We start from the raw sequence: 17,011 nt of genomic DNA on the forward strand, positions 1-17,011 counted from the left end.
GGTCCTTACTCAAGAAGTATGTGGAACCTCTTGAGCCCTCACCTCTACCAGCACCTCCAGTAACGGTTGACCAATAATGGTTAATGGTAATCTGAAGTTCCAGATTTTGAGGATTGTAGATTCTCGTCTCCAATGTTGTTCTGTACAATACTTGGTGCACTGGAAAGGCTATGTTCCAGAGGAGAGGATGTGGGTTTCAGCATCAGAGGTGAATGCTCCCAGGTTGGTTCGTTCATTCCACACCCCTTATCCTGAGAAACCCGGTCCTGAATGTCTGGAGGCCTCTCGTATGGGGGGGGGGGCACTGTCACAGGTGTGTCAGAAGTGACAGACAGTCGTCCTGCAGTGGATTGCACGAGATCTCTACATTTGGCATTGCAGGCAGGGTGTTCTGTGTAATTTAAAGACCATGGGTGACAGGTATAAACTTATGGCTGACAGAAAATGCTTGCCAGGTCCGATCCTGAATGTGAATGACTTTGTGCGGTTGTCTACCAAGAATATAAGATTGAAAGTTCCCTCTTGGAAGCTGGGACCAAGGTTTATTGGTCCCTACAAAATAACCGCTGTCATTAACCCAGCAGCGTTTCGTCTTGAACTTCCTCGTGCCCTTAAGATCCATAATGTGTTTCATAGGTCCTTACTTAAAAGGTACGTAGAACCTCTTGAGCCCTCACCTCTACCACTGCCCCCAGTAATGGTTGATGGCAACCTGGAGTTCGAGATTTTGAGGATTGTAGATTCTCGTCTCCAACATCGTTCTCTACAATACTTGGTGCACTGGAAAGGCTATGGTCCAGAGGAGAGGATTTAGGTTTCAACGTCAGAGGTAAACACTCCCAGATTGGTTCGCTCTTTTCACACCTCTTTTCCGGAGGCCACTCGTAGAGGGGGGGGGTTACTGTCACGGGTGTGTCAGAGGTGACAGACAGTCGTCCTGCAGTGGTTTGCAGGAGATCTCCACGTTTGGCAATGCAGACAGCTGCCTATATAGCAGGCTGTCTTTAGGACCCAGCGACTACCTCCCTCTGGCCTGGTTGTATATATACCTGATCTCTCCAGGTGGGCATCGCCGGTTATACTCATTTCTACTTGGAACTTGGCTGAAGCAGCATCACGTCCTCTCTGGAGTCTTCAGGCCGTGTGCCCTGTTGAAGTTCTTCTAAAGCTGAGTTGTTGTTCCCCTGTGTTGTCTTCCTCTTTTGTCTTTAGAGAGCTAGCGGAGGTCGACTAGTGCTCATCTCCTTCCACCCCCAGCTATAGCCTTACGCCAGGGATAGTAGGGCGAGGCATGTGATCGACGACAGCTGCGGAGGCTGTATAGGGATGTTAGGGGGAGACAGGGTGATGCTAGTCCAGATTAGGAGGTCACCTCTTCTCCCTTTCCCTAGTGTCTGGGCTCCCTTTCCCTTTCCCCTCTGTGTTGCACTCACACCTGGCATGACTCTGTGTTGCACTCACACCTGGCGTGACATTTGGCCTTGGAAAGAGAACCTGGTTGTTGGTCCCATCTCCTTTGTGGTGAGAACTGGTGCAGAAGAACTGATTTTTTTTTAGCCAAAAAAACTGATAAGTTGGCCTAAGGGTTGCGGAATTTGGGAACATAGAAACTCTGGATCTTCTGAACTGGTGGTAAAACATGGCACCATGATGGGGTGGTCCAGTTGTATCTTCAGTATGACATCTTCTCTGTTTGGTTGTTTGGCCAGTATCTAGCAATTGCTGATCTTATATAGGAGGCCACTCCAGCTGAGTTAGTTATCTACCTAGGTACTGGTAGTAGATGTGACATTGTTGATTTCTTTGCCATTAGTATGTTCTGAGAACATAGTATACATTGCCAATGTTTACCACCTGATTGTCCAATTGCTTTTCATGTGCAAACAGTGTGGATTTTGTTGTGCAACCTGCACCAAAATAGGGGCAGGTCTATGAAAAACCCATCTAAAAGTGGGTATTCTTTGGGTGAGGTTTAAATATGCAGAATTTTGCGTTGTAATTGTTAATATGTACGGACAATATAGTATTTATATTGTCCGAATTGTCATTTCAAGCTCCTGGGCCCCAGTGCAACATTTGTTCCAGGGACCTATCTACCATGTGTCATTTATAATACTGGTATCTTACGTAGCAGTGGGTCATATGGGTTACCTTAGGCCAAGTTTGACTCCTACAATACGTCGACTTCTCTTATAACTAGTTTTTAATGTACTAGGTAGACAGGAGGTTAGAGTGAGAAGGGTTAAAGGGAACCCCTGCTTTCAGAAATCAGGGTGTCGGCTCCTACATAATACTGCTCTCACATATAAAAAAGTGCTGACAGATTCCCCATAAAAGGGTGCTGCGCAGCTTAAAGGGGTTGTCCACCTAATAAAAAAATGTACTAAGCAGACCTAAACTGTGTTGTTGTACATTGTTGCAGATCATAAATCTGCAATCATACTATACCCTATGGGCTATTTAAACACTGCAGGTCACCATATGTAAAGGGTGATGTTCCTATTTGACCATTTTCTCAGTCGTCCCTGGATGCGTCCCCTTCTTTACAGTCACTTAATGATAAGATTTACACATGTACTGTACGTATCACAGCAATATAGGTTAGGCCCTTTTAGCAAATATTTTTATAAAGTGGTCAACCCCATTAAAAAGGAATGTGGTTGTCCACCCAAGGGCGGACACAGACAGTAGAGGGCTGTTTCCTGTTCATAATGCACAACCTTTACGAGTCTGTGACAGAGGCTGCTTGCTTCTTTGGAGGTGGAAGTGGGCCCATTAACCATTTAGGTCCCAGATCGGCTGCACAGTTTGCACCAATAGTATGTCCACCCCAGTGTCAGCTCCTATGATTATTAGCCCATTGGCACTGTGTTAATGACTGGTTCTTTCAGTGACTTTGACTATAAACCAATACATAGTGAATCAATTTTCAACCAATGAGCTGGAAAGAATGTCATCGATATAGAAGCATCAGTAGACGAATTGCCTGTAACATGACTCACTAGCTTCCTTTAGCTGTAACATTTCTCTCTAGCCTCCTTTACATGTAAAATTACTCACTAACCTCCTTTACCTGTAACATGGCCCGCAAGCCTCCTTTATCTGTAATATGGCTCAAAACCTCCTTTACATGTAACATGGCTCGCTAACTTCCTTTAGCTGTAGCATGTCTCTGTAGCCTTCTTTACATGTAACATGACTCACTAACCTCGTTTACCTGTGACATGGCCAGCAAGACTTCATTACTTTTAACATGTCTCTCTAGCCTTCTTTACCTGTAACATAGCTCGCTAACCACCTTTACCTGTAACATGGCTTGCTAGCCTCCTTTACCCGTAGCCTGTCTCGCAAACCTCCTTTACCTGTAACATGGCTCAAAAACCGATTTTACCTGTAACATGGCTCACTAGCCTCCTTTACCTGTAACATGGCTCACTAGCCTCCTTTACCTGTAGCATGTCTCGCTAACCTCCTTTACCGGTAACATTACTCGCTAACCTCCTTTACCTGTAACACAGCTCAAAAACCTCTTTTACCTGTTACATGGCTCTGTAACCGCCTTTACCTGTAACATGGCTCGCTAGCCTCTTTTACTTGTAACATGGCTCTCTAACCTCCTTTACCTGTAACATATCTCTCTAACCTCCTTTACCAGTAGCATGGCTCGCTAGCCTCTTTTACCTGTAGCATGACTTGTCAATCTCCTTTACCTGTAACATGGCTCGCTAGCCTCTTTTACCTGTAACATGACCCGCTACTCTCCTTTACCTGTAACATGTCTCTCTAACCTCCTTTACCTGTAACATATCTCTCTAACCTCCTTTACCAGTAGCATGGCTCTCTAACCTCCTTTACCTATAACATGGCTCTCTAGCCTTTTACTTGTAACATGGCTCGTCAATCTCCTATACCTGTAACATGGCTCTCTAACCTCCTTTACCTGTAACATGGCTCGCTAACTTCCATTACCTGTAACATGGCTATCTAACGTCCATTACCTGTAACATGGCTCGCTAACCTCCTTTACTTGTAACATGACTCGCTAACCTCCTTTACCTGTAACATGGCTCAGTAACCTCCATTACCTGTAACATGGCTCGCTAACCTCCATTACCTGTAACATGGCTCGCTAACCTCCATTACCTGTAACATGGCTCTCTAACCTCCTTTACCTATAACATTGTTCGCTAACCTCATTTACCTGTAACATGGTTCGCTAACCTCCTTTACCTGTAATATGGCTCGCTAACATCCTTTACCTGTAATATGGCTCGCTAACATCCTTTGCTTGTAACATGACTCGCTAACCTCCTTTACCTGTAACATGGCTCAGTAACCTCCATTACCTGTAACATGGCTCGCTAACCTCCATTACCTGTAACATGGCTCGCTAACCTCCATTACCTGTAACATGGCTCTCTAACCTTCTTTACCTATAACATTGTTCGCTAACCTCCTTTACCTGTATCATGGTTCGCTAACCTCCTTTACCTGTAATATGGCTCGCTAACATCCTTTACCTGTAATATGGCTCGCTAGCATCCTTTGCTTGTAACATGGCTCGCTAAACTCCTTTATCTGTAACATGGCTTGCTAACCTCCTTTACCTGTAACATGGCTCGCTAACCTCCTTTACCTGTAACATGACTCGCTAACCTCCTTTACCTGTAACATGGATCACTAACCTCCTTTACCTGTAACATGGATCGCTAACCTCCTTTACCTGTAACATGGCTCAGTAACCTCCATTACCTGTAACATGGCTCGCTAACCTCCTTTACTTGTAACATGACTCGCTAACCTCCTTTACCTGTAACATGGTTCGCTAACCTCCTTTACCTGTCACATGGCTCTCTAACCTCCTTTACCTGTAACATGGCTCGCTAACATCCTTTACATGTAACATGGCTCGCTAACATTCTTTACCTGTAACATGGCTTGCTAGCCTCCTTTACATGTTGTATTGTTTTTAATGATTCAGGAATAAAGAAGAAAGTTTTTTACAGCATATGTTGAGTGCCGCCAGTGCTTCTTTTTTTCTTTGCGCTGAATGCCATCAATATACTGGGTATAACAGATTGATGCAGTAATTTTGGTAGAAAATTCTAGTCTTTAATAGCTACAGGAAGTTAAGTTTGGAGTTCAGAGCAGATACATCAGGGATGATTAAGCTGATAACTGGCGAATGCATACATTTGTTGGCATAATGACTCTGTCCATGTCCCGATATGTCTGCCATCTGCTGTGACCATGTGGGTGCGCAGGAAGCTTGCAGAAATATCTTAGCAATCATCTCTGTGTGTGTCAAACTGTGATAATGATGAATTGGAACGCAGTGAGAGTTAAAAAGCCTCCTAAACCATTTCCAAAATTGTGATATACACCCCATATTCTCATTTTCTTTTTTTCATATGCAGTCTTTAGGTTCGGCTTCCTTGTATCATCAATTGATTTACTATCTTCCATTTGTGATCTGTTCCCCAAAAAGTTAAGCTCCTCAAAAAAAACAAAAAAACAATGGCTTTAGGTCAACATGGGGGTCTACATTTTTTCTCTTTCATTGTTTCTTTTTCTTATCATCCTTTCTAAGCACTATGAATGACAAAGTCAATTGAGCCCTACAGTGGCACAAATCTTCGTGAAATCTAGGAGAACTGTGGCTTGCTGACTTTGTCAATACATCCAAAGTGGTCCCTACAGTCACAATCCTTCCTAGAGTGTTCACCATATCCTACATTCCATAAAACTTGTTTTTAGAATGTTCTGACCTTCAACACGTGATGCTGAAGGTCAGATTACAATTTTATGGTGGTAGACAGCTATCAAATTGTTAGAACTTTTTTAGGCATGTGTACATGGCCCACGTGTACAATTAAAGCTCCTAGAACCCCACCTTGTCAAAGCAAGATGTCAGAGATCTTCTATTATGGTTTTTCCAGCAAGATAAGTGATGACAAGACAGAAATTGGTCTAATGTTCTCTTTAACTAGATTTTTAACCATTCTAAGGGGGCATTTTCCACATCTAAGGGAAGGAAGGTTTAATCATCATGATAACCATAGACAACAATTCTTTACTGTAAGAACAGGGTGACTCCGTCACACCATGTTGTGATTGATGGTTGACTCATTGAATAAGTTCTGGATGCCTTTCTTGAAAAATTTAATTTTACAAGTTATATATACTAGATTTCTAGAAAGTGGATTCATTCTGATTGCCATATTTGAAGTGTAGGAGTGTTTTTCCATAAATTAAAAGGATTAATCTTTTATTACCAGTCTATTTCTCTGATCACTAGAACAATGATCCTGAGCCTCTCGTTGCTAATTACCAGTGGTCATCCTGCATGGGCATCCTGCTCAATGCTATGTTTATGCTTTCTCTTTTATCACCTATCCATTTTTAGGACTCCATGGTCACTAGAACAGTGATCCTGAGCCTTATGTTGCGTTTTACCGCTGGTCATCCTGCAGCTCTATGCTATGTCTATGGCTTACTCTTTTATCACCTATCCATTTCTAGGACTCCATGATAATTAGAACAATGATCCTGAGCCTTACGTTGCGTTTTATCGGTGGTCATCCTGCAGCTCCATGCTATGTCTATGGCTTACTCTTTTATCACCTATCTATTTCTAGGACTCCATGATCACCAAAACAATGATCCTGAGCCTTACGTTGCGTTTTATCGGTGGTCATCCTGCAGCTCCATGCTATGTCTATGGCTTACTTTTTTATCATCTATCCATTTCTAGGTCTCTGTGATCACTAGAACAATGAACCTGAGCCTTACGTTGCTTTTTACCGGTGGTCATCCAGCAGCTTCATGCTATGTCTATGGGGCTGACCAAAAACAATCAAGAAAAGTGGTGGTTTCCAACGACCCCATAGAAATCAATGAAGCCACCCTAGGAACTAAGTTCTGGTAATTGATACGGCCCCCTGAGATCATACATTTATCACCAATGCTGGTAGTAGGTCATAAATACCTTTGTCAGTATAACCCCTTTAATCATCATGATTCATAGACAGGGATTCTTTACTGGAAGAGGAGGGAGACTATGGATATCTTCAACTTGACGTGATCATTGATTCATTGAACAATTTATTTTTACTAGATTTCCTGAAATTGGATTCATTCTGACTTTTGTATTTGGAGTGTAGAAGGAATGTTTTTCTCTCAAATTAAAGTGGTCACTTTTTTATCACATATCCGTTTCTAGGATCACTAGAACAATGATTCTGAGCCTCACGTTGCTCCTTACCAGTGGTCATCCTGAAGCTCCATGCTATGTTTATGGGTTACTCTTTTATCACCTATCCATTTTTAGGACACTACGATCACTAGAACAATGATCCTTAACCTCCCGTTGACCCTTACCGGCAGAGATCATCCTTCAGCTCCATGCTATGTTTATGGGTTACTCTTTTATCACCTATCCATTTTTAGGACACCATGATCACTAGAACAATGATCCTTAACCTCCCGTTGACCCTTACCGGCAGAGATCATCCTTCAGCTCCATGCTATGTTTATGGGTTACTATTTTATCACCTATCCATTTTTAGGACACCACGATCACTAGTTAGCCTCCCGTTGACCCTTACCGGCAAAGGTCATCCTGCAGCTCCATGCTACGTCTATGGGGCTAACCAAATACCGGGGTTTCCAATGACCCCATAGAAATGAATGAAGCTGCACTCCACGTGTGGAACCAAAACTTCCTCATCTATGGTTCAGCGAGGAGAAACTAAGTTCTAGTGATTTGTAGGGCCCCTCAGAGATCATACATTTATCACCGATCCTGTGGGTAGGTCATTTATACCTTTCTCGGGATAACTCCTTTAACACTCTGCAGTATGTTCAACCGAATGAACCTGTTTTTAACCCTTTTAAGGGTTTGTCTCATGACTTCCACAAGATATGCCATAAATATCTAATAGATGTGGACCCTACCTGTCTTCAGTGTGCTCGACTGTTTTTGGATTTCCCATATAGTGAACAGAGAGAGCCATCGCATTAAAGGGAACCTGACAGCTGATACATGTTGCCCAATCCACAAACTACAGGTATCAGACAGTGGCTGCATGATTCCAGTTATATGTGTTTAACTTGGAAACGTTGCTGCATTTCAGAGAAAAACATAGTTTAATAGCCACAATGAGCCAAGCTGCACAGTAGACTAGTCGGACAGGCGGGTCCCTGGTGGCTTCTCCCTGCCCTCTGCCCTCGAGTGACAGATCTCTCCTTGTGTTTCTGTATAGGGAGAGACCTATTCTTCAAGGGCAGTGGTTGGGGAGAAGCCACCGGGGACCCGCCTGTCCGACTACTCTCCCTTGCGACTAGGTCCCCATTGGCTATTTATATATGGCTGGAATCGTGCAACCACTGTCTGCTACATGCTGCCCGTGGATCAGGAGGCATGTATCAGCTGTCAGGTTCCCTTTAAGTATCTTGTATAGAGGGGTGGACTGTATGGAATTTAGCAAAGGTATATAACAAATTCTACAATAAAATATTCCTTTTGACAAGCAAATGTTCATATCCGTAATATGAACTCTTAGTCTCCGAATTTACTGCTATATCATTCTATTTTTTTTCCTCCACAGGGGGCCTTTTCCCAAACCAGCAATCACAGGAACATGCCGCCTTTCGTTTTGCTTTATCTCAGTTGGTGGAACCCCCAAAGCTGTTACCCCAAATTGATATTGTGAACATCAGTGACAGTTTCGAGATGACCTACACCTGTAAGTACTTGCGAGAAATCCGTTCTAAGCTGATTAGCATCTCATGATGTTCCCTGCCATTTATTCTGGGGGGCCGCGTATTAGACGTTCTGTAGTGTAGACGACGAGAGGTGCAAAATCCTTTTAGCTGTTTTCTGTAGCAGAACGCAAGACGCTTATCTTAATTAAAAAGTATTTACTAAAAGTCTCTTGGCTGAAAAAAGATAATGGAAAAGCAGCAGAAAAAAAGAGTGTTCTGTGTTTATCCACAGGAAAAGGCTAATTAATGTTAAAGGTAGAAGAAACACCATAGAGAAAGCCTCATATTTTTTAATTTAAGTTCTTCCGATTCCCAGATTAATTTAAATGTGATATTATTTTTATCGCCGATTGCTCTATGCCGCCAGGCATCATTATCAAATGCATTTAAAGGGTATTTATACTTTTGCAAGTAATTACTTTTATTGCTCCCATTCATCCGAAAGAAAAATATGATGCAACTTTGCAAATAATCTTGATTAAAAATTTCCTACCATTGTGTACCTTCAGCTCCTATGCAGACCTATGTGTTTCTATAGTAACAGACTACAAACAAACCTTCTGTTGTCTGATTTTGCAGCTATACTGCCCTGTATATCACCTACTTCTTGCTGGCTTAGAATTGATAGGACAACGTGAAGAAGGAGGAGATGGTATTTAGCAGGACTTACAGGATCAGACTACAAAGGATGTATTTGCAGTCTGTTACCATGGAGACACATAGATCTGGAGAGGAGCTGCAAACACAAAATAGTAGGGTATTTTTAATGAGGGCTATTTGCAAAGCTGTTTCATTTTCTATTTCAGATACAACAGAGCTATAAAATAAGAAGGTAGACATAGCCTTTGAATAAGGTGACCTTTAAAGGGAATCTGTCAGTAGGCTCAACCCTCTTAAGCCATCTATATGGACACGTAGGTCATAGGAAGCTGAATAAAATGATACCTAGATATCTTTGATCTGAAATTTTATTCCAGAGAAATCAAAGTTTTTCCTAATATGTAAATGAGCTCTTAAGATCTATGGGCCGAACATAGATCTCCCTGAGAATCTTCCTCCAGGGATTATGTGAAATAAAAGGTGCCGTTACCAGTGGGAGACATGTAATGACTGACAGTCTAGTCTCCTGATCTACATATCTCACACTGGTAATGCCCTCTTTCATTTACATTAAGCTCCGGAGGCAGATTCTCAGGGAGATCTATGTCCCGCCCATAGATCCTAACAGCTCATTTACATATTAAGAAAACTGAGGATTTTTCTGGAATAACACAATAGATCGGAGATATCAAGGTATCAATTTATTGAACTGTCTATGACCTAGGTGTCCATATATACGGCTTAGGAGGGTTGATCCTACTGACAGATTCCCTTTAATAATATCTTGAAGGTATATTACAAGTCTGAGGAGGTCAATCACTACATGAGAGTTGATGATTAAAAGGCGGTAAATTGATTCTTGGGGCAATTTGCTTATCAGAGGAGGTTTTCAATGGCAGGGATGTAACTATAATGGCTGCAGGAGTAGGAGTTGTGGGGCCAAGCCCACCAATTAGAAGTTGTCACTGGCAGGGGTTTAACTATATTGGCTGCCGGCGTTGTAGTCGCGGGCCAAGTCAACCAATGAGACGTTGTCACTGGCAGTGGTGTAACTATAGAGGCTGCCGGGGTTGTAGTCACGGGTCAAGCCCACCATTCAGAAGTTTTCAATGGCAGGGGTGTAACTATAGTGGCTGCAGCGGTTGTAGTCACATGCCAAGCCCACCAATACAATTAGAAGTTTTTCAATGGCAGGAGTATAATTATAGTGGGTGCAGGGGTTGTAGTCGCACTTTGGCTCTGGAGCTTTGGGAGACCCAGAAGGTTCTTTCCCATTGAGAAGACCAATACTATTAAAGACTTGGAATAGTTGGGGGCCTTGTTGGAGATTTTGTGTTGGGGACCACAGGCCTTTTTTTACACCACTGGTCATTTGCTCTGTATGGAAGAAGTTCTGCAGTGGTTTAGTCAATAGGAAAGGTCTGAATAGAACGTTGGAGTAACCAGAAAGTTCGTCGTTTTGAAAAAATCTGATTAATATGGCATTCAGAGTAAAAGAGGAGCTGGCTTTTTCTTTTCTGCTCTTAGGTCAATACAATAAGTCTTGATCTGAAGACTTACATAACGTGAAACTGACCGGCTACTGAAGACATTACTGCCGTCAACGACTGGCAACACTGCTAATCAATGTATTTCTAACGATTAGAGTTGGCCATAAAGATTAGCTAATACTCAATGGAACCTGCTAAATTCTGAAGGATTGGTCAACCATATAATATGTAGAGGGGTTTCCTTATATCTTCTGACCGCAAATACCGGGCACAAGAAGTCTCCGGCAAATTGGATTTTGCCATCTGTCAACAGCTTATTCTACGTCCCCCAATGTAATAAAATGTTCAGTAAGGCAAAACGGGCATGCATGCTCATGGTGGAAAAAAAGATGTCGGCTGCATCTACCAACAGTTGCCTCATGTGTATGTCCAACTTTAGTAGCAAGTTTAATTGAGAAAGGGAGTTTTGCATTTGGCAGACACAGGCAGGCGTGTTCCGAATGCCACCACACTCAATTGTATAATTGTATCATATATTCATATATGATTAAAGAGTAACCGTTGTTTTCATTTTTGTTTTATAAATCACATGAAAATAAGCAACTTTGTAGTATATCTCATCGGAGAAATCTGCTTCTTTCTCTGCAAGAACTCATCATTCATTCTCAATTCAGGGGTAAAATCTGTAAAATCCATATTCAATGAAGACAGATTTACCCATTACTGAGATAGGAGATGGCAGTTGGTGATTTTTAAATTCTATGGAGGAGGAGGAGGAGCTAGACAGTGATCAATAGAACCTTATGAGCACCAACTGTCATCTGCTAATTAATGGGAAAATCAGTATTCACTAATGATAGATTTTACTCGTGAACTGAGAATTTTGAGAATGAAAGATCAGATCAGATTTCACTAATAAGATATACAGTGGGTACGGAAAGTATTCAGACCCCTTTACATTTTTCACTCTTTGTTTCATTGCAGTCATTTGGTAAATTCTAAAAAGTTTATTTTTTTTCTCATTAAATTACACTCTGCACCCCATCTTGACTGAAAAAAAACAGAAATGTAGAAATTTTTGCAAATTTACTAAAAAAGAAAAACTGAAATATCACATGGTCATAAGTATTCAGACCCTTTGCTCAGACACTCATATTTAAGTCACATGCTGTCCATTTCCTTGTGATCCTCCTTGAGATGGTTCTGCTCCTTCATTGGAGTCTAGCTGTGTTTAATTAAACTGATAGGACTTGATTTGGAAAGGCACACACCTGTCTATATAAGACCTCACAGCTCACAGTGCATGTCAGACCAAATGGGAATCATGAGCTCAAAGGAACTGCCCAAGTAGCTCAGAGACAGAAATGTGGCAAGGCACAGATCTGGCCAAGGTTACAAAAGAATTTCTGCATTACTCAAGGTTCCTAAGAGCACAGTGGCCTCCATAATCCTTAAATGGAAGAAGTTTGGGACCACCAGAAGTCTTCCTAGACCTGGCTGTCCAGCCAAACTGAGCAATTGTGGGAGAAGAGCCTGTGGCTGAGCTCCAGAGATGCAGTAGGGAGATGGGAGAAAGTTCCACAAAGTCAACTATCACTGCAGCCCTCCACCAGTCGGGCCTTTATGGCAGAGTGGCCGAACGGAAGCCTCTCCTCAGTGCAAGACATATGAAAGCCCGCATAAAGTTTGCTCAAAAACACATGAAGTACTCCCAGACTGTGCGAAATTAGATTCTCTGGTCTGATGAGACAAAGATGGAACTTTTTGGTGATAATTCTAAGTGGTATGTGGAGAAAATCAGGCACTGCTCATTACCTGCCCAATACAATCCCAACAGTGAAACATGGTGGTGGCAGCATCATGCTATGGGGGTGTTTTTGAGCTGCAGGGACAGGACGACTGGTTGCAATTGAAGGAAACATGAATGCAGCCAAGTACAGAGATATCCTGGATGAAAACCTCTTCCAGAGTGCTCTGGACCTCAGACTTGGCCGAAGGTTCACCTTCTAACAAGACAATGACCCTAAGCACACAGCTAAAATAAGGAGTGGCTTCAGAACAACTCTGTGACCACTCTTGACTGGCCCAGCCAGAGCTCTGACCGAAACCCAATTGAGCATCTCTGGAGAGACCTGAAAATTGCTGTCCACCAACGTTCACCATCCAACCTGACGGAACTGGAGAGGATCTGCAAGGAAGAATGGCAGAGGATGCCCAAATCCAGGTGTGAAATACTTGTTGCATCATTCCCAAGAAGACTCATGGCTGTACTAGCTCAAAAGGGTGCTTCTACTCAATACTGAGCAAAGGGTCTGAATACTTATGACCATGTGATATTTCAGTTTTTCTTTTTTAATAAATTTGCAAAAATTTCTACATTTCTGTTTTTTTTTCAAGATGGGGTGCAGAGTGTACTTTAATGAGAAAAAAAATGATCTTTTTAGAATTTACCAAATGGCTGCAATGAAACAAAGAGTGAAAAATTGAAAGGGGTCTGAAGACTTTCCGTATCCACTGTATTACAAAGTTGCGTAGTTTCAAGTGTATAATTAATTTATGGACACATTTCAACCAAAAGTTACTCCTTAAGAGGCGTAACAGCCAAAACGTGTAAGATAGATATGCACTAGTAAGGGTTTATTGAAGAATTTATTGCTAAGTCTTGAAGCCAACAAGAGGACTTTTTTCATCCTTTAATCCAAAAGCTACAGACTTACCTTCTTTGGTAAAAGCCTATAGTGGAATATTTTTTTTTTCTAAAATAAATTATTTACTTCCTTGGTTGAAATCCTTAATGTAAAATTTCAGTTTCTCCTGATAGGAGAAAGAATTGAGTAGCTGAGGTCTTTGTATCTTAGTAGACATTGGATTTTTAGTATAACCATCCAGAGCAATAAGGTTCAACAGCAAATACTAAAGCCTTCAAGCCAAACTAAGGCTATGTTCACACATGTTGGGTTTTTCAGCGTCACAAATCTGCAGCAAAACCCAATCTCTGGCAGGAAATCAGCTGCATCAAAAACGCAGGTTTTGCTGCGTTTTTTCAGCGCTTTTTTCACTGACCCTCTGTCTCTATTTATGCATGTACATAAAGTTCTGTGAAAAAAAAGAACCCCATTTTACTTTGCCATCAAAAACGCTGAAAAAACGCTGCTGCGTTTTTTGATGCGTTTTTTCAGCATTTTTTTCACCACCCATTACTACCTATGGGTGAAAAAACGCTGAAAAAAACACTGAAAGAAGTGACATGCTCTATTTTCCAAAAACCCAACCAAGGCACAAAATATGCAACAACAGAAAAAACAAGATGTGTGAACAGAGAATTCTGGTTTCTCATAGACTGGTACTGCAAAACGCAGCTGAAAATTTGCATAAAAATCTGCAGCAAAAAAAAACGCTGAAAAACCCAACATGTGTAAACATAGTCTCAAGCTTTAAGCCAGTTGGTACTAGTTAACTCACGGTAACTTCCATCCTGCTTTGTGTTATTAACAAAATTTTTCTAAAAATTTCCTATTTGATGGGACAGTGCTGGGTCTAGGATTCAACATATGTTGAACTTAGGTTTCAACATTTGGTATCAGTTTTGATGATCTTAATAATCTTCTAAGCATCTATATGATCTATCTTAGACCTTTCCTTTTTCTATGACAATGATTATGTTTCTAATTTGGAGCCTCCATAATTTGGTGGAGTAATGCGGGCTTTTTTTCACCTTTTAATGATGTGAAAATCAAAAATACTCAGAATTTCTGTAATTTCTTTGGTAACTGTACTTTGGATCGAATTACGGTCTACAAATGATGCATTTATGGCTGGCTTCATATGATAACGTCTTTTCTCTCTACACTCCACATTGGTTTTTTATATTTTTTTTTTTCTTTTTTTGGGGGGGGATTTATTTATAAACTAGAACATTACTTGTGTGCTTATGCCAAATGCCTGTGTAATCTCACAGCCTCTTTCACTGGATAATTACAGGGTGCTCCGGGCTCTCGACAGGAGTCTTTTGACTGGCTCGAAAGGCCAGTAGGAGCTGCTAAAAATGTGCGCTATTTGTGGCCTATTCTTTACCATAATAATATAGCATCCTACACACTTTATGTTTTTTGAATTCGTTGCTCATTGTCTGAAGTTGGATGGAAGACAAAATTAACACTTGCTTTAGACTAAACTACTGGTGCACACAGCTCGGGATGCAGCACTGTGCAGAATTGTATCAAACCAAAAATTTAAGTGTGAGTATATGTCGTAGGGCTTAAAGGACATGTTCACTTTTTTGCTTTTAACTACATGACCAATGCTAAAATACCTTATAATAAATTCGTATGATGAATTTCATCCAGGAAAAAACTGAACAATTTTTCGTTTGTATTGTCATCCGTTTGGCATTTGTCTTCCTACATCAGCAGTGAATAAAAATTTACAAGACCAAATAAAGTTTTCGATGTTAAATAGGTTGGCCTCTACTTTTTTATTGATGACCTATCCTTAGGATTGGCCATCAATATCTGATCGGTGGGGGCGCTATAACCGGTGCCCCCGCCAATCAGCTGTAACCGGCACCAGCTGGAAGTTCTGAGATCCTGCCGAAACACAGCAGCTCCATCAAAACCATAGTGGTCGTGGATGGTTAATGCTGAAACACCCCCCTATTCAACTGAGTTCCTGGCCGTGGCCACTAAAGAAATGATGGAGATCCTGTGTTCCAGCAGTATCCAAGAACTTCTAGGCTCCACCGGTGCCAGAAGCAACTGATCGGCAGGGTTGCCCCGGTGTCGGAAACAGCTGACTGGCAGTGGTCCCCAGGTGTCGGAAACAGCTGATCTTCAGAGGTGTCCAGGTGTTGTAAACAGCTGATCGGCAGGTGTGCCTGGGTGTCGGAAACAGCTGATCTTCAGGGATGCCTGGCTGTTGGAAACAGCTGATTGGCAGGGGTGCCTGGGTATCGCACCACCACCGATCAGATATTGATAGCCTTTCCAAAAAAAAGTAGTGGACAACATCTTTAGCCAGGAAACTTTATTTGGTCTTGGAAATGTTATTATTGCAGTATATCTATAAAAATTACATGCTATATGGTTGATACATATTAGATCCATTTTTTTTGGTGCACCCATAGACTTGATTAGGTGAGCCTCACCTGAAATACAAAAAAAGAATAGCGTATGCTGCTATTTCATTCAGCTCCACATTTGGTCCAAAAAAACATATTTACAGCCCAATAGAATAACTTTGGTCCAAGTACTGTCGGTGCAACGAAGCCTTACAATGAAGCTTTCAGATTCAGATATATTGGCACCTTCATTGGAAAAATGATCAGTATATATATGGGGAGTATTTTTTGGAGAATATATATACATATATTCTGAAAAATTAGCAAATCAGCTTTCATTTAGACCATGGATCCAATATTTAATGGACCCAAATGAAGGCCCCATTGTCTTGATATCCATTTGACATTTAGTTGTTTTGTCTGCAAAATAAACACTGAAAACCACTATAGAAATAAAAAAAATACACTATAAAAATACTTAAAGATTGGCTGAAAACTGCAACTAAATTTCATTGGGTAAATTGGGAAAAAAACACTTACCCTACAGATCAGGCCTACTTTGAAAAGGCTGATTTCAGTATTGGTTTGGGGATATTCTTGACCAACTCCCAAAAAATTCTGCTATATAATTCTTCTATATCTTTGCAGAGCTTTGAAAGCATTGCCATTGGGTAGTAATATTCCTAATATGTCCTCTTCCTGACCAGTGGGGACCAACCGTTGGGACACTTTTCGGCAGAACGTGGAACTTTTATCCCCAATGGGACACGTTTATCCTTTTTACAAAATGGAGTGGCAGTTTGGATCTCCCACCATCACTTCATCCATTCTCTATGGAAATGTTGGAAAAATCTGAGCGCAGCATTCGGTAGCCCCATAGACAATGAATGAAGCAGCAGTCAAGCATGCGCATTGCCGCTCCATTCTTGTGGCATGTGGTTCAGTGATAACTTGTTTTCACTAGAAAATCCCTTTAACTTTATGTTTATAGTTTCTATCCTCATGTATAACTCTTTCCACTAAATAATAAAGCCGTTTTTGGAGAAATTTTCCATTAAGAGGTTGTCCAGGCTTGGAGTACTCTATGAATCTTCACAGC

The 17,011-nt window shown here is 41.4% G+C and overlaps 1 protein-coding gene across 5 annotated transcripts in view; it reads left to right on the forward strand.

Annotated features, from left to right (window-relative positions):
* GRIA1 (glutamate ionotropic receptor AMPA type subunit 1) overlaps nucleotides 1-17,011 on the forward strand; it is a 375,264-nt gene that overhangs the window by 17,437 nt on the left and 340,816 nt on the right. For all 5 annotated transcript variants that reach the window (XM_073649840.1, XM_073649841.1, XM_073649842.1 and 2 more), the window contains exon 2: nucleotides 8,610-8,747. In XM_073649840.1, coding sequence (XP_073505941.1) covers nucleotides 8,610-8,747 — 138 coding nt within the window. The remainder of the gene's footprint in view (nucleotides 1-8,609; nucleotides 8,748-17,011) is intronic.

The sequence above is a fragment of the Phyllobates terribilis genome, unplaced genomic scaffold (genome assembly GCF_046119375.1).
Source record: "Phyllobates terribilis strain yellow unplaced genomic scaffold, ASM4611937v1 Scaffold_10__3_contigs__length_209671492, whole genome shotgun sequence".
NCBI classification, from domain to species: domain Eukaryota; kingdom Metazoa; phylum Chordata; class Amphibia; order Anura; family Dendrobatidae; genus Phyllobates; species Phyllobates terribilis.